Source organism: Penicillium roqueforti (assembly GCF_015533775.1).
Source record: "Penicillium roqueforti strain LCP96 04111 chromosome Unknown scaffold_13, whole genome shotgun sequence".
Taxonomy (NCBI): Eukaryota; Fungi; Ascomycota; class Eurotiomycetes; order Eurotiales; family Aspergillaceae; genus Penicillium; species Penicillium roqueforti.
Genome location: NW_024067577.1, coordinates 361,314 through 385,206, shown reverse-complemented (window position 1 = coordinate 385,206; position 23,893 = coordinate 361,314). Strand labels below are relative to the sequence as shown.

The 23,893-nt window shown below is 48.8% G+C and overlaps 10 protein-coding genes across 10 annotated transcripts; 4 read left to right on the top strand and 6 right to left on the bottom strand.

The window, feature by feature from the left end:
* Positions 1-154: 154 nt before the first annotated feature.
* Positions 155-986, top strand: LCP9604111_5538 (uncharacterized protein; the record flags this gene model as incomplete). Its single annotated transcript, XM_039073359.1, has 2 exons — positions 155-689; positions 745-986. 2 exons carry the CDS (start codon positions 155-157, stop codon positions 984-986), a joined length of 777 nt encoding a protein of 258 aa, XP_038928500.1.
* Positions 987-1,151: 165 nt separating this feature from the next.
* On the top strand, positions 1,152-3,059 carry LCP9604111_5537 (putative C6 transcription factor; the record flags this gene model as incomplete). Its single annotated transcript, XM_039073358.1, has 1 exon — positions 1,152-3,059. One exon carries the CDS (start codon positions 1,152-1,154, stop codon positions 3,057-3,059), a length of 1,908 nt encoding a protein of 635 aa, XP_038928499.1.
* Positions 3,060-3,880: 821 nt separating this feature from the next.
* On the top strand, positions 3,881-5,125 carry LCP9604111_5536 (putative DnaJ domain protein Psi; the record flags this gene model as incomplete). The annotated part of the gene is made up of 3 exons (XM_039073357.1): positions 3,881-4,028; positions 4,085-4,770; positions 4,829-5,125. 3 exons carry the CDS (start codon positions 3,881-3,883, stop codon positions 5,123-5,125), a joined length of 1,131 nt encoding a protein of 376 aa, XP_038928498.1.
* Positions 5,126-5,446: 321 nt separating this feature from the next.
* Positions 5,447-7,303, top strand: LCP9604111_5535 (uncharacterized protein; the record flags this gene model as incomplete). The annotated part of the gene is made up of 5 exons (XM_039073356.1): positions 5,447-5,596; positions 5,667-5,809; positions 5,873-5,951; positions 6,038-6,437; positions 6,492-7,303. The coding sequence occupies 5 exons, from the start codon at positions 5,447-5,449 to the stop codon at positions 7,301-7,303; spliced, it is 1,584 nt and encodes a 527-aa protein (XP_038928497.1).
* Positions 7,304-10,545: 3,242 nt separating this feature from the next.
* cp1 (putative carboxypeptidase S1) lies at positions 10,546-12,420 on the bottom strand (the record flags this gene model as incomplete). Its single annotated transcript, XM_039073355.1, has 2 exons — positions 10,546-12,237; positions 12,295-12,420. The coding sequence occupies 2 exons, from the start codon at positions 12,418-12,420 to the stop codon at positions 10,546-10,548; spliced, it is 1,818 nt and encodes a 605-aa protein (XP_038928496.1).
* Positions 12,421-12,725: 305 nt separating this feature from the next.
* On the bottom strand, positions 12,726-14,924 carry LCP9604111_5533 (putative poly(ADP)-ribose polymerase PARP; the record flags this gene model as incomplete). Its single annotated transcript, XM_039073354.1, has 6 exons — positions 12,726-13,256; positions 13,315-13,397; positions 13,473-14,243; positions 14,297-14,563; positions 14,629-14,742; positions 14,834-14,924. The coding sequence occupies 6 exons, from the start codon at positions 14,922-14,924 to the stop codon at positions 12,726-12,728; spliced, it is 1,857 nt and encodes a 618-aa protein (XP_038928495.1).
* Positions 14,925-15,428: 504 nt separating this feature from the next.
* LCP9604111_5532 (YbhB/YbcL family Raf kinase inhibitor-like protein) lies at positions 15,429-16,040 on the bottom strand (the record flags this gene model as incomplete). The annotated part of the gene is made up of 2 exons (XM_039073353.1): positions 15,429-15,832; positions 15,920-16,040. The coding sequence occupies 2 exons, from the start codon at positions 16,038-16,040 to the stop codon at positions 15,429-15,431; spliced, it is 525 nt and encodes a 174-aa protein (XP_038928494.1).
* Positions 16,041-16,561: 521 nt separating this feature from the next.
* Positions 16,562-17,280, bottom strand: LCP9604111_5531 (BTB/POZ domain-containing protein; the record flags this gene model as incomplete). The annotated part of the gene is made up of 2 exons (XM_039073352.1): positions 16,562-17,186; positions 17,237-17,280. 2 exons carry the CDS (start codon positions 17,278-17,280, stop codon positions 16,562-16,564), a joined length of 669 nt encoding a protein of 222 aa, XP_038928493.1.
* Positions 17,281-18,484: 1,204 nt separating this feature from the next.
* LCP9604111_5530 (lipid-binding SYLF domain-containing protein) lies at positions 18,485-20,596 on the bottom strand (the record flags this gene model as incomplete). The annotated part of the gene is made up of 1 exon (XM_039073351.1): positions 18,485-20,596. The coding sequence occupies one exon, from the start codon at positions 20,594-20,596 to the stop codon at positions 18,485-18,487; it is 2,112 nt and encodes a 703-aa protein (XP_038928492.1).
* A 1,694-nt stretch (positions 20,597-22,290) lies between these two features.
* LCP9604111_5529 (electron transfer flavoprotein subunit beta/FixA family protein) lies at positions 22,291-23,285 on the bottom strand (the record flags this gene model as incomplete). The annotated part of the gene is made up of 3 exons (XM_039073349.1): positions 22,291-22,373; positions 22,429-23,077; positions 23,235-23,285. The coding sequence occupies 3 exons, from the start codon at positions 23,283-23,285 to the stop codon at positions 22,291-22,293; spliced, it is 783 nt and encodes a 260-aa protein (XP_038928491.1).
* Between the last annotated feature and the right edge of the window lie 608 nt (positions 23,286-23,893).

Sequence of the window (23,893 nt, the reverse complement as noted above, 5' to 3'; positions counted from 1 at the left end):
CTTAGGGTAACAATGTAGAAAGCAACGCTGGCGGCCACGGGCATACGGCGCATTAATGAAATGCAGGCAGCACCAGATATAAGAACCAGGCTGTATACGAGGGAAAATGATCAAGACAGCTAGCCTCTGGTGTTCTCATTGCAAAAATTGAACAATGATTTTAACTCAATATCTATCCTATGCCCTATTGGCATTGCTCCTGCCCTCGGCGACTTTTGGACGCTCCATTCTCTCAATCCCCGGAGACAACAGCCAGAGCCCACTTCTGCCATCGGGATGTGATGATGGCACTGGACTTGTTGACCCAGATGGCAAATGCAATGGCACTGGAGTTGTGGACGACCCAATACCCCATGACCGAGAAGGGTTCAAATTTGAGAACCCATCCACAGATTGCAAATATGCGTCTCAACCGCACATTTGGGACTCGTTCAAACATCTCGAGAAAGATATGAGCAAGCTATTCACGCTGATCCACAAAAATGTCAGCTTCACCGTCGTCGGACATCACCCAATCGCCGGACACTACAAGGACCTAATGCACTTCTACGTCAATGCTCTGCGTCGAGTCAGCATGTTGTTTTTTGACCATGCGGATCTGTTTGAAATCCACCCCCAGGGAATCTATGGCGGGTGTAACGCTGCATGGTCAGTGGCGGAGATTCAGTTCAAAGGGGTGATGAATTCTGGTGAGTAAGGAAATCTTCCTGCCTTCAGCATTGCTGAGTTGCTGACCCACTACAGGTGACAAGTTCGATATCATCAATGTTTGGTTCACACGTTGGTATCGTGGTCAGATGGTCGAGATCCGCACGTACATCGACGCGCCGAAGATCATGGAAGCGCTGCACAAGAACGAAATATGGTGGAATGGCACGACCCTCCGGGAAAACCTCTTGTATATGCCAGGGCCATCGGGAATGCCAGATCTAAAGGAACTTGAGGGGATGATGAGATATCCGGATGGAAGAGAATATGAGGATTAAGCCGAAATGTGAATGGCAAAGAGATGAAAAAAACCAAGTGTACCTCGTACATCGATGTAGTTAAGTTTCGTGTAGTTCAAAAATGAAAAAGGGGAAGATGTTTAATTTGCTTGGCACCATGCTACCCTTTCAACCCCCCGCAATGTTCCCCGTATTTTTTCAAAGATGTCCGAGTCAACGCCTCGAAAGCGTTCGCGTTTAGCCTGCACTTTGTGTCAGTCACGAAAGCGCAAATGTTCAGGCGGTCAGCCCTGTAGCACTTGCGCCCAAACCGATGCGGAATGCCAATACAGTGCGCGCAAGAAACGCGCCATACCGCATAGTCTGTACCGAGCGAGCCTGTCACTCAGTGAACGGCCTACAGATGGCTGGTCCGATGCAGTCCCAAATACCGTCGGCGCCTCGGCCAATATGGAACAGGCCGCTACAGTGCAGGCTTCTCCCCGCTGTACAAGCAGTTCAGAGGGCGTAACTCATTCCCTACAGGCCAATTCTGGCGCCGCGTTTGTTCGCAAACTTGGGCTCAGAATTGACCCGGCTCATGCACCACGATTGCAATTGTTTGCCTGGAACATCGGCGAGAGACGGATATCGCCAACACTATCCTCGGCCCTTCCCTCGATGCCTGTCACGGTGCCGACGACTATCACCAAACTTATCACACAGGAAGAGATGCGGCGGCTAGCAGCAATCTACTTCGAGAAGATCGATCCATGCTATACATTTCTGGACCGCAAAATTTTCTTTACTCGAATCGTACAGCGCTGGGAACTTTTGTCATCTCCTAATGATTCTGCGGAACACCCCTATGATGCCGTACTATGCGGCGTGGCTGCCTTTGGGTATCTGTTTTCGCGGCGCGAGATCATAGCAGTGGAACTTCGACTCATTGAGACCGCGCGCACTCTACTGGATAAGACTATCCTCGCAGCAGAAACACCCTCGGTCGACATAGTGACAGGCTGGGTGTTGCGTGCTGCGTATTTACGCATGACAGCCTCACCACATGCTGCATGGATGGCCAGTTGTACACTGATGCATCTCATCGAGGCTGCAGGACTACATCTTGGAACTTCAGATCCAGAAGCAGCAGGCCTGCTTCATACATCACCGCCCGAGACACAAGATGGCGATATAAAACAGGGAACCAGCGACCCCGTAACCAGGCAAAGACTCTTTGGCATGGCTCGTCATCTCAACACATGGATTTCCTTCGACCTTGGTCGCTCCCGCGTTGTCCTTCACGGTGCCGCAGCTCCCTCTCCTACAATCACACCCCAATCCCGCAATCCACCCCAGCAAGCACCACCCCGAGCCCCACGCGCAGAGCTCTTCCACCTCCTCCCACTGTCCGAAAACCTCGATCCAACAGGGCCGTCACCACAAGATCTCCCAGAACTCGAAACAGCCCTCGCCTCCGTCCTGGATCTCCTCTATTCCGAACCCTCGCTAATATTAGTCCAATGCAACCTAATGCTATGCATTTATCGCCGTCTCCGCGCCCTAAATCCACACGGCCCATTATCCTCTAATCTCATTGACCGCGTTCTTGCACTGGCAGGCCGCGGGCTCCGTGCCGCACGAGGAATGGTCGCCTCCAGCTGCCCCTGGCACCAAGTTGCCAATGTTCCCTTTCAAGTTGTCTGCTCACTTCTAGCGATTGACAATCGGGCTGCGTTGGCGCTGCTCGCCGATGCGATGCGGACTCTGCGCGAAGTCCTCGCTGCCTATGATACACCTTCTATGCGTGAGGCGTATTCCACGGCATACCTACTGATTGCGTTGCATCAGCGGCGAAAGGAGGATGATACACGTGCTCTTGCTGAGGTGTTGCGGGTCAATGCTGCGGCGGCGGCTCCAGCGGTTGATCAGAAAGATAGGCAGATTGCACCGACCGCGTTAGCCAACCAGAGTGAAAGGCAGCAGCAGGTTGCGCCAGACGTGCTGGTATCAGATGCGGAGTTCTCGTGGCTGGGTGATTTGATGATTGATATGCCTAGTCTGCAGAACTTTGACCTAGATCAGTTTTTAATGACCGATGTCCCATGGCCTTTACCCGAGATGGGGATTTGAGGTGGTTTGACGGGAGTTCGGAGTTGATACCCAATTGTTTATATCGGGGAGTACCGATAAGCCCTTTTTTCCTGATTCCGGCCACTATAAACCCATTCGCACCTTTTCTTTCGTCTTCACTTTCATTTCATTTTTTTTGTTTTCACCACGGAAAGCATTGTGAAAGTAAGGAGATAAATGATCAATACGAGATATGAATGGATATATCAAGATAGGTACCTCCGAATGTCTGGTCGGTGGGACCTGTATCCTCGTTGTTATACTCCACAAACGGTAGAATTGTAGATCGCAGTCAACAAGCAGCCAAAAAGTCCCCTGCAACTCCTGAAACAGATTGAAAAAAGCAATATTACCCTACAGAACCTCTAAATAGTATTTAAACCCTTCCCCTGAGCATTTCTCGTCGAATTGGCCGAGTTGCTGTTCGATCGAAGCTTCTCGAAACTTCGATGGGCCCAAGTCACACACGTCAAGACTTCACCGCTGACGTCACCCACCTGGAGACCACCTTGGTCACTGACATTCAAGTACTTTTCCAGTTCCTTGCAAGATTTTCTCGAGCTTCATTTCTTCTCCAGTCTCATGATCTCCAACCCGTGCCTTTCCGCACTCCTTAAATCCTCAATTCCTCTTACATACGATCCGTCTTTCCGCTTCGAACCTTCTACATCATTCGAGAGGCACACCGTACCATCCCTCACCCCCCACGCAGGAATCTTTTCCCTCATCGTTGGTTCATAAGTGTCCACCTCCGATTCGAGGCTCATCATTTTTGACCTGCTGTTTACATTTTAACATAAAACACATCCTTACCCCGCAATATGGTTGCCGAGAGCAAACTCTATGACGTGTTGAGCATCAAGCCTGATGCCACACAAGACGAGATTAAAAAAGCATACCGGAAGGCAGCATTGAAGCACCACCCGGATAAGAACAAGGATAACCCTTCGTCTGCTGATAAATTCAAAGGTACGTTATCCCGCACAGTTTCGGTTTGTTACGCATGACTAACAGTCTGATTACAGAGGTCTCTCAAGCATACGAAGTCCTATCTGATCCCGAAAAACGAAAGGTCTACGACCAGTTCGGCCTCGAGTATCTGATGCGCGGCGGCCCTGCACCTCCCCCACCAGGGTCAGGCGGAGGCGGCCCATCTGGCTTTGAAGGCGGCATGCCCGGTGGATTCAACTTCGGCGGAATGCCCGGAGGCATGCCAGGCGGTGGAGGAGGCCGCAAGTTCCACTTCTCGACCGGCCCTGGCGGTGGCGGCGGCTTCAGTTTCAGCGATGCCAACGATACCTTCCGCAGCTTTGCCAAGGATAGCGGCGGCATGGGTGGTATGGGCGGCATGGGCGGCATGGATGAAGAAGATATTATCTCCATGCTCGCAGGAGGACTGGGCGGCGGCGGTGGAGGCGGCGGCTTCCGTAGCAGTCGTCCGGGATTCTCGAAGCCGCGCGCACCTACCCCTGAACCGACTGTCATCGAGAAAGACTTGCCTCTTACTTTGGAGGAAATCTACAAGGGTACCTCTAAGAAGGTGAAGACGAAGAGCAAGGCCTTTGACAAACAGGGCAGGCTCACTACTAAGGAGGTGACTTTGGAAGCCAATATCAAGCCTGGGCTGCGTGCTGGCTCAAAGATCAAGTATAGAAATATTGGAGATCAGGAAGAAGGAGGACGACAGGATGTTCATCTCATTGTTAAAGAGGTATGAGACCGCTCCTTACTATGAAGACACTTGAACCATTGCTAACAACCGTTTACAGATCGATCATCCTACTTTCAAGCGTTCTGGTGACAATCTTATTACCACGGTCGATCTCAGCCTAAAGGAAGCACTGACAGGCTGGGAACGCATTGTCCGCACCATCGACGGAAAATCAATTCGCGTGTCTAAGCCTGGTCCAACCCAGCCGGGCCATGAAGAGCGCTACCCCGGTCTAGGCATGGTGATCTCCAAGAACCCCAGCACCCGCGGCGACCTAATCATCCGCGCCAACGTCACTTTCCCCACTAGCTTGACTAGCTCCCAAAAAGATATCCTCCGGGATGTGCTGCCTTAGAAGGATCCGGTCTAATTGCATATACCTGGCGTTTGGGGCGAAAGAGGGCGTATTTAATGACAATGACACGAACAAAGTTTTGTATGAGAATTTTTTAATAAGCACTTTTATCTTTTATTTGACAAGCCATCTTCATGTACAATATATGCATACAACCTTGGAAGTTTTACCTGGTGAAGTCGTGACCGAATAACGTAATGTCCATATGTGTAGTCTAACCCAATTGAGCGAATGCGGAGAAACCAGTGACACCTTGGAGAGATCAATCTTGGACTTCGTCACTTCTGTTTACTGTCCACTCGATATCCCTTGATCGAAACCATGAAACGAAGAATCACCTTCATCCAGAGCGTCAATGCCTCCTTCGACCCGGAGCAAGCTGTGTTAACCACGTCATCCCTCTCCGTCCGTGACATAGACGCTGCGCGGGAGGATCGCATTACGGTCGGACTGGACGAGCTCCCAGAGGAGGTGAGAAGGCATTGTCGATTGAAGATCTGTTAAGAATTACACAATGCTGACCTGGTTACTATGTGTTTAGTTGCGTGCTGTCCTCGAGCAATCCCATGAGCTCCACCTTCGCTGGGCCTCCGAGAGGTCTTTCGATGCTGTCGTGCCATTCAGTAGCCGAGTTTCGCCTGGCCTGCATGTCCATTATACTCCGCTCGGATCGGAATCATCTTCGTGAGCTCATCCCTACATCTTAGGCTTGGAGGAAATGCGATTGACGGATTTGGTTATCGATAGAGAGGCACTGTGCACGCTGCTCCGCACGATAGTAGCGCCCAGCAAGGACGCCCAATATAAGAATTGTTCGAAGCAGGAGGTATTTCGCCATTGTTCCCTTCTTTCGAGGGCTTTCCCTGGCCATATCTTGCATGTGTTCATTCTGACTTGGAATCTGCTACACAGGATGCGTTCATTACACCTCCGCTTCTTTCAACACGATTCGGTTCATCGGCCGCTCTACAATATTACACCCGACTCCCTTCCATACAGCCGCTGGTCAAATATATTCACAACACTGTCTGTGACCAGAGTCGTACAGGTGGCCGCGAGTGCCACACCCGGGCCGATGCTCTCCTCTCTGCGGACTCGGTCGATATCGACTATGACAGCACTTCACACGCCTTAACTGTGTCTGGGCTCTGGGCCAGTTCACCTACGGGCGGTTGGACGGATAAGTTTCAAAGGCCAGCCTCCGCTGACGATCAAGTCGAGTTCGGTCTCTTGGGCGCCGAGGCAGGGCTTGAGCCAGAGGAGATCAAGATGGGCGGGCTGTTAGCGGTTGTCGGAGAGGACGAGAAGCTAAGTATGTGGCTTCGGCGTTATCAGATCGCTTGAATTTTGTCTAACCATCATACAGAACCAACTATGTTCTCATTCCCCTCCCGTCACCAATCTCTCACTGAACCATCGAGCTACACCGTCTCCTTCGCCTCCCCGACTGGTCTTCACCCAACAATGTCTATATCCATGCCTCGGTCATCCCTCAAACGACCCACAGCACCAGACGACACAACCTGCGGTCTGCACACATACCTCACCCTCCCCTCCGTCATATTTGGCGATCAATACCAGCTCGCGACAACAGATCCACTCTTCCTCGAGTCACACAATCTCCTAGCCCTCCAAGCCTTAGCAGGCGAAATGGACCTGGAAGCCCCAGACTGGGTTGTTCAGCGCTGGGGCTCCAACTGGCTCTTCGAACTAGCAACACCCCCAGAACTCGAAGAAACGGCCAACACACCAGATTCCTCAAACTGGACTGCCACCATTCCTCTGCACCTGCGGTACCTGCCACCATCCGAAACAGGACACCGCACAGCTTACATTCCCTGGCCTGTCGTCTTCTGGGCTTGTACTTCCGAGGACAGCACGAAGATGAGTGTGAATCCCTTCGACCGCACACATCTAGGCTGGGACAGCTTGTTCGGTCCGCGAACCCTATTCTACCAGCTTCAGCCTACAGGTGATCGTCTTGTGGAGGAGATCGATGTGCCGGTTCTACGACTTGAGGGCGAGGAGGGCTACTTCCAGGGTAAATATATCGAGCTTGGTACTTGTGCGGTGATCTCTCTTGGGTTCATCTGGGTGCTTTGGCGGCTTGCTCGTGTTGCTTGGTCGTCTGGCGTTGGTAGTAAACCGGTCGAGACTGCGCATGATAAGAAGGAATGATTGGTTTATGATATGGATGGTTTATTCAATAGCGTTGACATTTATCCCCCGTCTTTTTACTTGATTCCAGAGTACTCATCTTACGAGGTTCTTGATGAGCCTTTAACTAGTATATCCAGAACCACAATCACGATATTCCAACTTAATTATGTTCGCATAGACAAACTAAAATGTAGTCTACAGAAAAATACCATACTCTCCAACTGGGACTGATGTACAAAAGCCAAAGGCGCAGAAGTCTATCTATGTAACAAGCCCACGTCCAAGCAGCTTCCCAGCCGAGATTGACTGTCACCTCTGCCGGAAATAATGGATATCATCATCCAAATGCGGCCTTTAGTCCCGCTGCCTCCTTGGGAACTTGTAAGATGCCGTGCTGATGCTCATTTGACAAGCATTGCCATTTCTACGCATCCTAAGACCAAGTACCTAGCTATCAACTATAGGTATAGAGCGAACGAACTAAGAGCAGACAAATGTCAAGTGTACCAGGGCTCAGCATTAAGAAACGAGGGTACTTTCGCCGTATAGTTCCGACAATGCATGCATAAGGTTCCTAGCGCATGACCGGATTTTTGCGTGCGTGTGGTTCCGGAAAGGGGAAAGTAAAAGATCATTGTTTCAGAGAGTAGTCAAGATTGCCGTCATGACCTGGTGATGACATTGAATTGAACTGCAGTATGCATAAGTCTACTATCGAGTTATAGAGTGATGGCAAGCTTCGATTGTGATTCTGTGAAAATGAGAAGCAAGCGCCATTGATATTGGTGACTTTTAGAGTACATCGCCAGAGGACTGGATGTTCCTGAACAAGTGATTGACAAATATGGCGTACTTTCAGAATGGTATCTTGCCGCCGAGAAGGGTTTCATAATCAGTAAATGAGGATTCTGGAATGAGACTGAACTCATTCGTACAATATGGTGCTTTGCGTAAGTCATGGCTGGCCTCAGGATGGTATAAGTTTCACAGTCATGGCCTCATGTTCTTGCCAATGGTATGTCTGGCTACCGTTTTGTAAAAAGACCATGGATACTTTGAATTACATGAAGACATTGGTTGCTGTCATATTCTCTGGTCGGGGCTGGGTTCGTCTCATTTGTCGGGGACTAGGAAAAGGGCCGGGTGGATGTCGTAGTCTGAACAGGGCTTTGGTTTCTGAACAGGGAGTAACTGTGACAAGAATCTAAGTTAGCTAGTGTCAAAAACAAAGAAATGAGTGTCTTGACTCTTAACGTGCTGCCTCTTCGTTCTCTCGATGGAACTGTTCTCCATCCTCAGTCCAGCGTTGATCATGAAGACCCCATGTAGATTGAAATCCGCACATAAAGTCCAGCTCAAAGCAGCACCGCAGCCGATCGAATAGTGGGCACTGCATCTCGGAAGTGATATCGTATGTCACCAACCGTCCCGTCTTGCCTGGACTCAGTCGGGGCTGTCGAGGCGTAGAAAATGGTGATGGTCTTGCGAGCCAGCCGAACCGGTGTGGAAATGCCATTTTAGTTTGAATTTGCTAAGGGTAGAAAGGTTTGTTGTCTAATATCCAACGTTAGAAGGCTTATGCAACACTTCAGGAGTCAGAATATGATTGAATAAGAGAAGGCGACTGGTCGATACTCACTGTAATGTAAGGTGTTTGTGGTGATGGCAGTTTGTTGTGGCAGTTTGAAAAGAAGTTTGATATCCATGGATGAGAGTCGGTACATAAACCTTGGAAATGAAGGCACAGGTTACGACAGAAGCATTTACAAAAGGACACAGTCAAGTATATAATACCAAGTTCTATTGCAGTTCTAGATAATGAGGACTTGCTTGGTTTCGCCGTAAAGGCTACTCATCCTGAACACCACGTAAAGGTGCAAGTCTTGCTCAGGTGCTACACACATGACCCGTGCAGCTGGGTTGAAGAAGGAAGGAACGTTCTACCCTCAGATTATTGTTTCATCATTGGGAACAGAGAGTTATCCCTGTAGGAAGGAGATGAGAACAGAGCCCCTTTTGTTAAGCTCCTAATGGACAATGGAGAACTCAGAGAAGTACAGTCTGTATCCGCAGTGGTCAGAGGGAGAGTGCTTCTACCGTAACATGCTTCGTGCCATTAGACCAGGACCGAAGCCCCAACCTAGTTTCAGCCTTCAACGAGCCGCAGCAAAGTTCCAATCAGAATCCTCAGGATTTCCCTTCACTGGACAGCAGCAGACGTATGTTGAATACGAATCTGGAGCTGGCAAAAGTTCAAAAAATTAAAGGGTACTCAACAGGAACACGATGTGCAATGTGGGCCCGGAGTGTTGGAGAAGAAAGAAAGAAGAAGAGGGAGAGGGGGGAGAGGCAGGTATTTATACCCTCCCAGTAGCTAAAGGTAAATAGGAAACTGGGGTTGGTGACGGTTTTTGACCAAAAGGGAAGGCACCTGATCTGGGACTGGGCAGGTGCCTTCCTCCTTAGGATATGATATCGTAGCTTAGTTTGCAGTCACATATAGTAGTTTCATTGTTCTACCTGATGTCTCAGATATGTGTCATATGCTTGACTTTCACAATTCTCTCATCCCAAATTATAATACGAGTGCATACAATGGTTTCAATCAAGACAATGCCAAGATCACTGCTCTTTTCATATTCAGTCATGGAGGATACAGCATTGTGAATTGATTGTATACTGAAACACAGTGATCCGGTCTGGTTACTGTTACCATCTGTATGATTGTCTGTTTTATGACTCTACAGATCAGCGACCATATGAATATCTCAAGGACATATATAAGTAACCCCATAGGGTTCTTTAGACCGTGAGGAGACTTCTTTACTTTACTTCCTCGGTATGTACCTGGTGGAAACCAGAGACCCGGTTTTCAGACCCGCCATCCGTCGAATCGGGCGCCACCACGGCTCGGGCCGAACCTAGACATCGCAAACCTCCATGCGATGCAAAACCTACACTTAGGCTGTGACAGCTTGTGAAACCCTCGAATTCTCCTATCGTGTTCAAGATGCGATATATCCACTCATGTGCTATTCATGACCTTCTTGAGTTGACTCAGCCACCGAGCCATCTGACCAGTTATGTTTGAGATATTCGCCTTCGCTGCAAGCAAAGAGTGTATTGGATATCGAACGTACGAGGACATCGTCACAACAAGTCTCACTTATAGAAGATGTATACTCATTTCTATATGTCATTTCGTGTGTTCTAGTAAAATACATGAGGAGCAATAATGCATAGAGCTTACATGAGGTACTTCAACTTTCCTCCACAACAACATAATCACGAATAACAGCGGTGCCATTGATCACACTTGCAATCTGGTCTTCAGTGCATGTCGACCCCAAAGCAAGGATATAGCAGAGCGGATCCGGACTCTCCGGGACCTTGTTCTTGATATGCCAAGTAGACGCAGGCCCCTGCGTGGCATAGGAGCCATTACGTGCAGTATTGATCTTACCCGTGGCCAGATCGCGGTTGAACAGCGAACGATAAAAGATCTCATATGCAGTCTGTGGCTGGTAGGCCGGGACTTCATGACCAGCATCGTAGACACGGGTGAAAGAAAAGTTGCCATGCTGCCGGACCTGGCCGCCAATATACGAGGAGTTTGTGCGTAGAGGCGTGTACCCAGCAGACCGGAACCCAGAAGCACTAGCATGATTGACCAGCAAGCTGGCGTCTTCGCCCCCAATCCAGTTGCAAGCGTAATCTTTGTCGCCGTAAACGAGAGCGACCTTGATACCGGAGTCGAGCACGTACGCCAGGTCTTCGAGGTAGCCGTGCACGTCTGAACGCGGATAGTCTCCGACAGAATTGAAAGCATTGTAGGCACCGTCACTTGATTGGGTGAAGTTAATCGGGACGCCCAGTGCCCCTTGCACCCAGTGCTGGTTCAGCCAGCCCAAGTAGTAGGACGGTGGGAAAGGGTCGGGGTTCTTGTGGGTGATGTCGTAGTAGCCACGGTCTGCAAACTCTAAGTATGCACCTTCGACATTGTTGCTGCAGAACTTGTCGGCGTCGTGGCATGCTTTGTTGACAGTTTCGTTGTTGCCGTGCATTTGCGGATCGCCCTCTGCGGCCAGCGCGCGACAGTGAATGATCTGGTCTTTGCATCCGCCGGGGCGGCCCCATGAATTCATAGCGTAACCGAATAAGGTCTTGTTGATGGCCTGGATGTCGTAGGTATTGTTGTATGCCATTACTGGGTATGTCGCTTCCTGTACTAGGAGATCAATGCAGCCGTTGATGATGCCCAGTGTATCCAGGTGAATATAGTGTGGATCCCCCGAGGCATCGATGCTGCCATTTTTTATCTTTTCGTTTTGCTCCTGAAAGAAGGCAGTGAAAGATGGACCGTAACGACCGCCGTATGACTCAGTCCAGATGCTAACCCGGTCATCATGGGGCTTGTAATGCGGAAACTCGGTGAACCAGGTCTGAGCAAAGTGCCATAGTGACCGCGCGGAGTTCGCAGTGCTATTAGCCACAGTCGACTTATCTTGGCTAGCTGTCGTGCCGACGTAGAAAGTGTTGTTCTGCTTGGGCACCCCGGACCACTCCGACAAGTTCCAGGCACCCTTAACCTGATCAAAGGTACCGTTCGTCAGGACATCATAACTGAAGCCAACCTGATTTGGCTGGTCAATGTATAGCATATTGACATAGTTATTCCAGGACCAGGGATTGAGTTCCGTAGAATTGGAGTCCTCGTTGACTATGCAGGGTCCATTTTCCTGCATGAGGCCAATCATGGAGGAACTTCCTGGGCCTCCGTTCATCCATATAGACAATGGCGCATTTTTCGGGTTATGACGAGACTCGAAAAACCAGAAGAAAGTATTGATCGGGTAGTCTTGATCAACATTTACATCGTCCAGAGAGCCTGGGGGTAGATGGACGTAACCCGAGTATGATCTCACCCCTGGTGTTGTTTCACAAATTCCAGGCTGTGAAATTTATCAGTATGACATTATGTGATACCAACGACTTCAAAATAATCACACCTGTTTGTATGAGATCTTCACTCCCTTCTGATGCTTCGATTCAACCACCTTCAATCCATCTGGGATGGGCGGAAAGTACTGCGCGGCAGCACTTACTACCAGAGCGGCGGTCCACAAATTAATCATGACGTGAACGAGCTGTGGGAAGCAAAAGAATACCCCGAGAGAAGAGTTACAACCCTGGCAACAATTCTGTCAATGTGGCTCGTGCTCGTGCAAGTGAGGGGAGGGGAAGTGCCAAGACAAAACCACCTGATATTCGATGCCCTAGCTATGTTGTACATATTCATCCACTACCCGATGTCTGTGAGGTGGGATTATGCAGATATAGAGCTTCTAAAGTTGCATTGAACTAAAATAAATCTAAATACCTCCAGATAGGAAAATCTCAACATTCTGTAGTTAACTCGAATCCCTCAATCATCGTCGCCCTAAGTCCCTGGCGTTTGAACGAGCTTGACATGGAACAAATACCGTTGACGAATTTGTGCTGGGTTTTTCGCGATATACTCAGAGGTGTAATAACGCCGGCCGTTCGGGGTTGTAGTTGATCGTCCCGCGTGAACATCTGGCACTTGGCACCCCTTGAAATCTGGGTGAATATATCCAGCATCGCGCCATTTATTATGGACAGTCATGCCAAGATGGTGGACTGAAAAAGCCGTGGATTTCCCCAGCTCGACTTCGCATAACAACATCAAGACTTCCCCATTCCCTTTGCAATATTGTGCCGACTTAGTAGACATGTCGGCAAAGTATACCCCAGGAAGGAAGCGCTTTCCATCGGTACTGACAATCCCGTCGCCACGCAGCCCTTGGCTTAAGATCCCTGCAAAGTTGCTAGCTTTTGAGCCATGCCACAGAAGTCGCCGATCTCCGATGTTAGCAAGGTTTTCCTTTTCCCACTGGGCAAAACGCTCTGCTTCCCCGGGACGTTCGAGACGGAACAGGCCGATGATCTCCTAGGAATATGAATGCGTTAGACTGGGATTTTGCTTATGTCATTTGAGCGCAGCTTACCTTGAATTGATAAATGTGTTGTGAATAAGAAGTTTTCTCAATATACTCCTGGAGCATCTTGAACTCTGTCGAATCTCTCCTCACTGTCAACAAGGGTCAGATTCATGCTTTGCAACGCACTCAAGGAATTACTATAAGAAGGCACAAAGGATATATACCTGGGAGCATTTTTGCCAGACCAACTACTTGGGATATCTGGCTCATCGCCAATGAAGAAGACCGGCAATCTTTTTCCAGAATCTCGCTGGCATCGCGCAACTTGAGTAACAGATCGAGGGATTCCAACTCCTGTCTGACAATATCTTTGTTATCCGAAAGAGTCCCTTGTGTGAGAATCAAGTGATTGTAGAAGTTGCACAGTTTGTTCTTCGCTTTGTAAGTGTCGCAAGGATTTAGCTGAGGATTGGTGAGCTCCATCAGCTTGGCCAAGACTGCAATCCCGATCAGGAGCTTTTTCTTGTCCACTTGGTTTTCAAGCAAGATACCGCGCCCCTGACTGTTTAGCAAATGGACATAGTTTTTCAAGTCTGCTCCTGATGTGAAGATGATTTTCAAAACGTCCTCAACGCTTGTAGGCAACGGGCTGATCCGGCTGGTGAAGACGGGAACTTCCCTTTGAGGCATCTGGAGGAAAATCCAACCTTTAGAAGAAGGAATATCATTTCGGTCTTCCCATTCTAGATGACTGAGTGACTTGAACTTCACCTCAAACGCACGCTTGACCGAGTCGAGGCTTCCTACCCTTCCAATTGATGTTGACGTCTCGGATGACCCGCATTGGTACTGCAAGTTCCACAGGTGGAACTTTTGTGACTCGCGACGAAGGAGAAGTTGTATGCGACAAATTTGGACTTTTCTCACACCAAGGCTGACCAGTGTGGCATCCCATATCAAACCGGTGTCGTCCTGGTAAACGGAGAGCGTGCTACCTAATACCGAAGTGTTAGAAAGGTCTTCGAAAATACTCCATCGTATCACTAACTCGGGTTTGGGTATTTCTCATCAACCAAACTGATCAGATACTTGAGCTTGATCTGTTCTTCATCCTTCGTTCTCTTCGAAGGGTTGTCTTCGTCGTCCCGAACTGAAGATTCTCGCGCACGCTTTCTGCCTTTGGGCTTGCTCTCTTCATTCCTCTCGCCCTTGATTGTTTTTTTCTGGCCATGCTCTGGAATATCGTTTCCGATCTTCTTAAGCAGCCAATCAATGTTCACAATTTGGCAGCTTTCTAGTTCACGAGCCACATTGACTGAAGCAAAATCACCCTGTTAGTAGACACTTTATATCACAGAATGCGAAGCTTATGCAACTAACTCTTTCTCAAATCTTTGTTGGCATTTTTTTCTGTCGTCACCAGATGAGTGCATTTGTTGATATTTATCGCGGCAAACTTCGCACCACATTCCTCGACCATCCGCTTGATTTCCTCTGGATAACAGGTGTCATTCATCAAATTATATCTAGGAAACGTCTCTCTCCCTCTTTCTATAGATCTGCTTTGATATGAGGGAAAACATACCATGTTGATATCCAGGGATTGTACCGCTGGCGCCGATGACCAACCCCTTCAGATTGTCAGCCAGCTTGTCTACCGGTTTGTTGGAAGCCATCTTCCCCGATGGAAAATAAACCACACTAAGAAAAGTACCCATGAAATTAAACGCAGAAATTCCTTGTGGGGGAATTTGACTACCCTTATAAACTATTGATGACACTGCAATAATGGCACAGACAAACAATAAACAAAGACAATCTCAGATGTTCCTTTCAAGCCCCCGGGATTCTCCATTGAAACCTGAGGCTGAGGGCTGTATGAGGGCTGAGATATCACCTAGTAGATGATTTACAAGCTGAGTGGCTCATCGAGAAGCCCTCCTGTCTATTACTGCCAAAGCAAGAAGCAAGAGAAGACACATGTGCATTCCTTATTACAGTATAGGATGTTGAGTTGAAAAATTTGGAGTTATTGATTAATTTAGTCAAAGTAAAGCAACATTCATTGACTGACAATTAGTGAGATCCCTCTGGACTCGAGAATAAAACGATCACGAGAAACAACGTATCTTCCCATTTAAACTTCATCAAACCATAACCCGGTTAACATCAAAAACCAGCTAGTTGCTGGTAAAATAGTTGAAAGCCACAAGAGGACCAAGCTTGATCTTCTCTGCCCAAGCATCAAGATCGTACCACATACGATTGTAGTTGCCAAGCTTCTTACCACCAGCAGGTGCATGGGCCGTGAGATCAAAGTCTGCAGGCTGTTCGTACAGGAAGAAGGTGTACCGATGGGGCGAGCTCATTGGAGGGGGAGCAGGGCCGATGTAGTTGGCGACGAAGGGCGCTTCGTACTCCAGCACACCCTCGCTGGTGGCTTTGACATCGGACTGGATCCAGTGAAGTATGGGACCCAGGACTCCGAAGCCAGGGAAGGGGGCATCGATGTCCATGCTCACGATCATGTAGGTGCTGTTAGGGTTGGTGCCAGTGAAGGAGAGCTTCGGGGGCTCTTGACATGCTGTGGTTTTTGTTAGTCCCATATTTGGATTGCCTGTCACACGATTTGGGGGGGGAAGGGGAGGTCAGGCAATAGACTGCTTCGTACCTTTGCGGGGTAGGTATGTTCCAGGTTGCACGTTCTCATAGTTGCCGATGGTCAAGCCAAGGATCTTGGACTTGTCCTCGATGAGAGACAAGGCTGCTTTGATGTGGTTATCCGAAGGCATTTTGGATGCTTTGAGCCTGGAGATGAAAAGATGGGAGATGAAAATCTCGGAGGATGTGTCCTTTTGGAACAAGCAGGTATGATACTTTCAAATAAAGTTGCACAAGCTTTCGGACTTAGCGGAGGTAACGAGGTAACGTCCTGGCATATCTTTCCCTTTTCGGAATTTTCATATCTCCAGTGTCCACATCTGCATTATTGGCCTTGACTGTCGGATATCACGGCATCTATTCTTCATTCGGCGGTTTCTAATTTATGTAGTCCATGTTTCCAGGGGTAAGGACTCGAGTAGACACACCAGTGCAGACTATAAGAAGGAATGAGTCTGGCTAAACCAAGGTCGAAGATGAATATACCGATTAGCTGGATTAGCTACGGACTTTCAAGAAATGAAACGAATACAAAATTTGACCATTATATATCTACTTGCCTGGACTAACTTAGAGATCATTCAAAACAAGGTGGGAAGATGAATGAAGTCAGAATGAAGTCAGAAAAGCCCGGGGTAGTCACATTGCCACATTAGAATAACGAGGGCTTAGCATAATACTGGGATGCTTTGATTGGCCCACCATACGAGGTTCTTTTAATCATGAGGCCTTCAGCAACCGAATAGAGAAATTCCGCTGGAAGTTCTCTGCTGAGCCACTTAGCTGCTGCAGTGTTCACAAACAAATCCACAAACAGTTTGCGAATTCCGGCAGACTCGGTCGTAACTATGTATGCATGCTTGATCACCGCCATACTAGGATAGTATTTCCTTCCATCGTGTGCATCAGGCGTAGAACACATCTCGAGAATTGCATCGATGATTGAATTCTGAAACTTGCCATCGAGCAACTTGTCACCGAGCACATATGCATCGACGAAATTATGGTACTCCTTGTAACGGTGCCTTGCTGCTTCTTCCTTCGCTGCATATTTTTCAAGCATCACGGGGATTTCGGCGAAGTAAAGCCAGTGCAAATATAGAGCAAAGATTTCGGGGTCATCTTCCGGGAGCTTGAAAGTGTGTTCCTTGGATTCCTTCCAAGACCCTGACATGGCCGTTTTGAAGAAGAGCGAAGAATTGCAGATGATTGATTCGTGCACATGAAAGGGTTCCTTTGATGCCCCGACCGTGATTGCCACTATTGGTCCTTGAATTCTGCGTCAAATTAGTAACAATAAACAAACATTTCCAGCCATCATGCTCACTTCTTAATGCTGCCTTTCGAGCTTCGCGCGACACTTGAAGTCATGTTGCATTTGTTCAAGGGAGACCAGGAGACTTTGAACAGTCAATTGCAAATATTGTAGTTCGGAAGCCGGAAAAGAGTATGGAGTGACTGCTCGAGGTTCGCTCGAACTGTGGTATCGAATGAGTGTTTCATGCAGTTGGAGGATTGGAAATAAGGGGTAAGATGGTCAAGGAGAGAGAATGAGGGGAGATGGTCAAGAGGAGAGAAAAGGAAGAGGAAAGAAAAGTAGGCAGCATCGCAGGGGTCGTTTGCACCATATCAAAGCCTTAATGCCTGGAAGTTGGTCCGAATCACCATAATGTCGGCACGGAATAACTAGGTCCGATGATCGTCGAAAATGAAGCCTTTGGCGCCATACAAATCTGTAGATCTCCATTTTTCCGGGAGGTTTACTCTAATTCCTGTGATTGGTTCACTTAAATATTGCCGCCGGATTAACCCACCCCTTTTTCTATCGGGTTAATTATTTTCATACATGACACTTTCGCTGTCTTTTGATCGTTCTCTTCTGTGAGCGAGCCTTCTCTATCGGCTCAAACTGATATAAATACCTCGGTGTCTTTACTTCCACCTCTAGAAGGCTTTGCTATCATAACTGAAGCATCTCAATCTAAAGCAGCATCAGCTATGCTTTTCTAGAAGTTATACGTGGGTAATTCCATCTACTTTCTCATGGAAAAGGATAATAGATTCGAAGGATGATTTCTACTTGAGATGAGACATGCTGCTGTACATTTAATAGACCTGCGCTGGATAATTACTGATGTTATATAATTCAACCGACCAAAGTCAAGCTTAGCCAAATACCAATATATAAAAGAGCGTATTCCAAGTCCAGGAAACAGGATATAATGCAACTCGAGCGAAAGCTCTTCAAATAAAGTAAAAGGCAAGGAGCCCAAAGAACCCCTTCACCATCGGCCTGACCCAGGAACAAAAAAAATACCCCCCAATCGCTAAAATGCAGACACGCTAAAGCCAATGGCAGGAAACCAACAAAGAAAAGCCTTTTTTTGGAGATGAGATGGGGATGGAAGAAGTATGAAAATGGAGACTGAATGACCAAGAACTCCCAAATGAGTTAAATGTGTATAGAATGCGTAAGAGGTATCGTGCCAAGGTGTGTTTCGAGAAAAATACGGAAACGAGAATGCCGAGGAAATCGCAAAGAGGAAGCAGAAAAACAGTTACTCAGAATCTAAGATCACTCAGCCCGGGCATGGGGCAAGGTGGTATCGAGTTCAGTCAAAGCGGGGGACTCTGCATGTTTTTCGTGGACAGCAGGAATGTGATTGATCTCAGCTTCAAGCTTGGCTTCGATCTCGTCGAGGGTCTCTTCAACCTCGGGGGTATATTTGATGCTAGGTCCAAGCTTGGGGACATCGAGTGAATTTGTCTTCTCGTCTTCCTTGTCCATCTTGTTCTCCTGCTCGGCGGCCTGGGTGGCAATCTGGTCTTCGAGGAGAATGACGTTATCCTCATCCTCCGACTCGCCGTCGACAGAGTGGAATTCGTCCTTCTCGACAATCTCCTCGTCATCGCTCGCAGGAGTGACATGGGGAGAGGTCTTGGTCTCGGGGAATGGAATGGCGTGGGGAGTTTCATCCAAATGTTCGGTATTCTCCACCACCTCGGTGGCGTCTGTAGGTGAGGTGTTACGGCTAGAATATGAGGGCGCTGTTGGCGACATTGAGGCACGGCTTGAGCCAGAGCCCCGGACGTGGCCGGGGTGTCGCGGAGGCAAGGGGGGCGGGGTGCGTGCCGGGATTGTGACTAGACGAGCCCGGGTGAAGCTAGGCGATGTAGGCTTGCCTGTCGTCTGGTCTTCCACCTTCGACGGCGAGGCTGGGACAATCTCCATTGGTGTGACCTTGACATTGCCAAGCTCGTGGATCTCAAAGTGCTCGTCTTCATCCTCGAACGCGGGGTCATCGTGTGCATCTGGGCAGGCATCCGTTTTCGCTCTCCTATGCTCCGCCTCCTCGCCTTCCAATTGGCGGACCTTCACGTGTTCTTCATTGCCATGGATAGCAATCGTATCCCAATGAGGCTCATTTTCGTCCCAGGTATTCATCGGTTGACGGCCAATAGACGATCCCTTCGACCTGCGGGAAGACGCACGGCTCACAGACGTGGGCTCGACCAGCGGCTCATCAATCGTTTGCGTGCCACGGTTGACACTAGCATAGCTCTTGGCGCTCTGCACACTAGCACGCCAGCTATTACGCGGCGAGCTATCCATACTGCGCCGCGAGAAAGTGCTATAAATAGGACTGTCTAGGTTAGGCCGAAATTCAAATGTCTCATGGCTGGGCCTCGCTTTCGTGCCGGCCTCGCGGATGAAAAGCCCCTCCGCCTCCAGCGCCTTCACTCCATACGGATCGGGGTCGTCCACAGCCGGCACGCCAAAGATTTGTTGTCCGTCTTCCGTCAATTCCATATCGCCAGGTGTTTCGCCCGGTGGCGGAATGAGACTCCCGTCGACGTCGGTGTCGCCTTGTGCGGCCTTCAATGTTTGCATGAGGGTAGCGAGCTCGTAAGGTGGATGTCGGATTTTGCCGGAGAGAATTTCGTCGACGGATATCCGCTCGCCGTAGAAGCGCTCGTTCTCGTCCGTTCGCTCAATGATGATCGTGCCATCGACCGCGACACCCGCGTACAGCCCCTTGCTCTTCATATATGTCCAAATTGGTGCCTGGCGTTTGTGCACTTCGGATTCGAGGACACCACCCACACCGACGGGGCCCGCAGCAGCGCTAATCTCGCCACCAAGGGTGCACCGGAATTTCTTAAATGCGTTGAGCGCGTCATAGCTGTTGATGATGACCACGCAGTCGTAAATGTCAACACCAGCGAGGAAGCCTATCCCGGCTGTGTGTAACATGATACCAGATGGGGGGCTCCACTCGCCGGTCTCGGGGATGCGACCAATCAGCACGCCACTACCACCAGAGCCACTCATCCACAGACCGGTGCGCATAGTCGTGAAAATGGCAACTCCCTTGGCATTTTTGAGGACTTTTGATGGGATCTTCTGAATAACGCGTTGTCTGCCCTTGGGGCGATTGATCTTTCCATTCTCATCGGTGCCACTTGAGGAATCGGGGGCGTAGAATCCATCTTTACAGAAACTGCGTAGGATGCGCGCGGCTTTGTCGGCTTCCTTATCGATTGTCATGGGCCAGAAGGCTTCGGCACCCAGCTTATGTGACAGGCGGTTGACGGGGCCGCCCAGCTTGTCGACGGTGTCCCATGCTTTGTCAAAGCCCTTTTTCGAGATGCTCAACGTCTTCTCCCATTTATTTTGAGAAGACATAACGAATTGCTGCCAGACAGAAGAGGCTGTGACGTTATGGGGAACTGAAGAAGTAGCAAAGGTTATGCGCTTCGCGCCGCGAGAGGCTGATCAAGGCGAGATCTATACTCGCAATATCTGAAACACGACTTGCGCCGCGAACAGCATGAATCCCGATATATTCTTATCCGGAATGTTTCCAGCTAGATCGAAGAATGCGAGATCGGTTGCAAGCCAGGAATGCGGGGAGGAATGTTCGCAAATGTATAGAAAGTTCGTCGAAAATGTGAAAGGCGAGATTATAGCGACTGACGAGGCAAAAGGAAGTTATAAAAAAGATTTCCGGGTCAGACGGAAGGGTTTAATAGGGCCTGGACGGTTATGCTCTTCCATGGTTCCAAGGTTCGAGGCAATGTCATCATCCACGGATCAGGTGGTTTTTTTGGTTTTTTAATTTTTAATTTCGCTTTTTGGTTTTTTTCATTTGGTTTTTGCATTTGCAGTGACAATCGATATTGTACTCTGTATGTTATTTATGTATTTATACGAATCGTAGGTATCTATAGTACTCTTATTAATCCATACATAGTCAGTCCCTAATCACATACCTCATACCCCCACCGGGAAAATTTAAAAGCCCTGGTAGAACGCGTGTCGAGGCATTTCCTACCATTCTAGACTACTTTGACTACATATACCGATATGCTGTAGTACTCAGTATTCTCTGCCGAATAGAATACCTCGGAACATGAAACACATTGTCATTGTTCATTTGTTCTTTGACCTGTCCACCTTCAAGCCCCAGTGGATCCCATACATGACAGCTCAACTAGGCTGAGCTGATCGACCACGCTATAAGGCCATGCCTCCGTACGCATCCGTCGGCTAGGTTTTCCCTATATACTCCGTATTTGTACTAGCAGTTATTTGAGATTGGATATCACTTCAGCTGAGCTTTCGCCACCACCATATTCTAGTGTATCCACACTGTGAAGGGTAACTAATATAATGCAAGATCGTCTTTTGCGCTGATCTCATAACACATCTACACTAATGTACTTAAGCCTAATGGGGGAATTAGAGAATCATACTATCCTTCCTTAGTACTTTTGCAATTTCACTCAATCCTAAGAATGTTCTTCTAGCTGTGAGGCTCCCGGGACATTCCATCACAGCCAATCGGGAAGTTAGGCAATGTGGCTGATAAATTGTATATTATTGCCTCGGGCTGAGATGAAATTGGGCGCTATAGAGTTCCGATTGGGTAGTTTTGCCAATAAAGAGACCTCCCAAGGTTGGAAGAGTAAGATATATTGTATATGGCCATACCTATACGGGGTGGTTATTATTTCGTGCATAGTTCCTAGTCCGTAGACAAGATCTAGCCACTCTAGCGCCCCTGTGGCGGATTGCGATCCTCGATTTTGCACTAGTGTGGCCCCCTTTGGCGAACTATGACTATATGCTTAGGGAAGATGTATCATTGAACACAACGCCAACCCGTTTGGAACTAGTGGGACTAGTACATACTATCAAATACAAAGAATGTTTTTCATTTATAGATCTAGCATCCAATAGATGCACACATGCCTCGCCACAAAGCATGCCCATCAGAAACTGTGGGAGAAATGCGCAAGACGATTCCAATCTAGTAGGTAACATTTCAAAGGCGAAGGTATAGAAACGCAGTGTAATCAAGAGCAAGCTTAGCGCATCTACAACGCACCCAGCTCCTTAAGCTTAGCGATAAGGCCATCGACATCCTCGACCTTGCCACCACCCTTTCGTGGCGGGGGTTCTACACAATGTTAGCACAATCCCACGAACCAAATAGCAAACCCAGAAACACATACCAGTGACCTTCACAGTCTTCAACTTCCGTACATCCTCGACACCGAGATCGGCAAGAGTCTTCTTCTCAAGGGGCTTCTTCTTGGCCTTCATAATGTTGGGCAAGCTAGCGTACCGCGGCTCGTTCAAGCGCAGATCCGTAGTGATAACCATAGGCAGCTTGGTGCGGAGAGTCTCAACACCACCGTCGACCTCGTGGGTAACCTCGATGGTACCAGCCTCATCCTTAATCTCAATCTTGCTGGCCTGTGTAGCCTGGGGCCACCCAAGCAGACCAGCGAGCATCTGACCAGTCTGACCCTGGTCACCGTCAATGGCCTGCTTGCCGAGCAGGACGAGGTTCACGTTCTGCTCCTTAACGACAGCCTGCAGCATCTTGGCGATTGTCAGCGGCTCGAGGCCAGCGTCGCCCTTCTCCGGTACGTCGATGTGGAAGGCTCGGTCAGCCCCCATGGCCATGGCGGTGCGGAGGACATCAGGGGTCTTCGGGCCGCCAGCGGAAAGTGCGAGGATGTCTTCGACCTTAATGGGTCCCTTGCGCTCGCGCAGGCGGATGGCCTCTTCGATTGAGAGCTCGTCGAATGGGTTCAGAGAGTGCTTGACACCAGCGGTTTCGACACCGGTCTGGGCCTTGTTGATGCGGGGTTTGATCTATTAGATTCGGATTTGGTGTCAGTTGTGATATCCCAATCCCAGAGTGAGTGCTATGGAGGGATGACAACCCTGTTGGTTGAGAGGTACAGCTCAGAGTGACGGTCGCGCAAAGCTGTACTTGGAGGGGCTATAGTTGAATGGGAACTTGACTTACCGCATAGTCGATCACGCGCTTGACGGGCACCAATATCCTTAAGCCACTCATTTTGTAATTGGTAGTCGAGCAACAGCCAATTCCTGAGTTGATATAAGGAAGATTGGAAGCTCGGAGGGAGAAAGCGTGCGGTGACGGAGTGCCAAGAGGTAAAAAACGCCGACGCGGCCCGAGTTTAACCTCGTCGCGCCACGGATTCCTCAATATACCGCTCGTTTTTGCGGCCACTATGGCAACAAGCGCTTGGGGTCGGAGCATGAACGCCGCCCGCGCAGATCCTATAGGTAAGTTGAGCATTATTCTGGGATATATGACGCTAGTCTAGACTTCTCTAGATAGCCGTTCCAAATTATCTACCCTTGAGTAATAACGCTCTGTGGAAACTGTTGTACAACGAACGTATCTATAAGTATGCCATGGCGGTATACCATAGACCTTGCCTTTTTGTATTATTCGAGGATACAAGAGGGCAATACAGCAAAGAAACTATGTACGGAGCAATGAATGTTCATTTGAACACAAAAACATCCCTTTTATTATGTGTTACTGGTTTCCAATCTCATCTTCTATACACCCCACTGGAGCACTGGAGCTGGTTGTATGTAGCATGCACGCTCTATCACCATTTCTGTTCATAATCAAATCGATATAATCAAGAG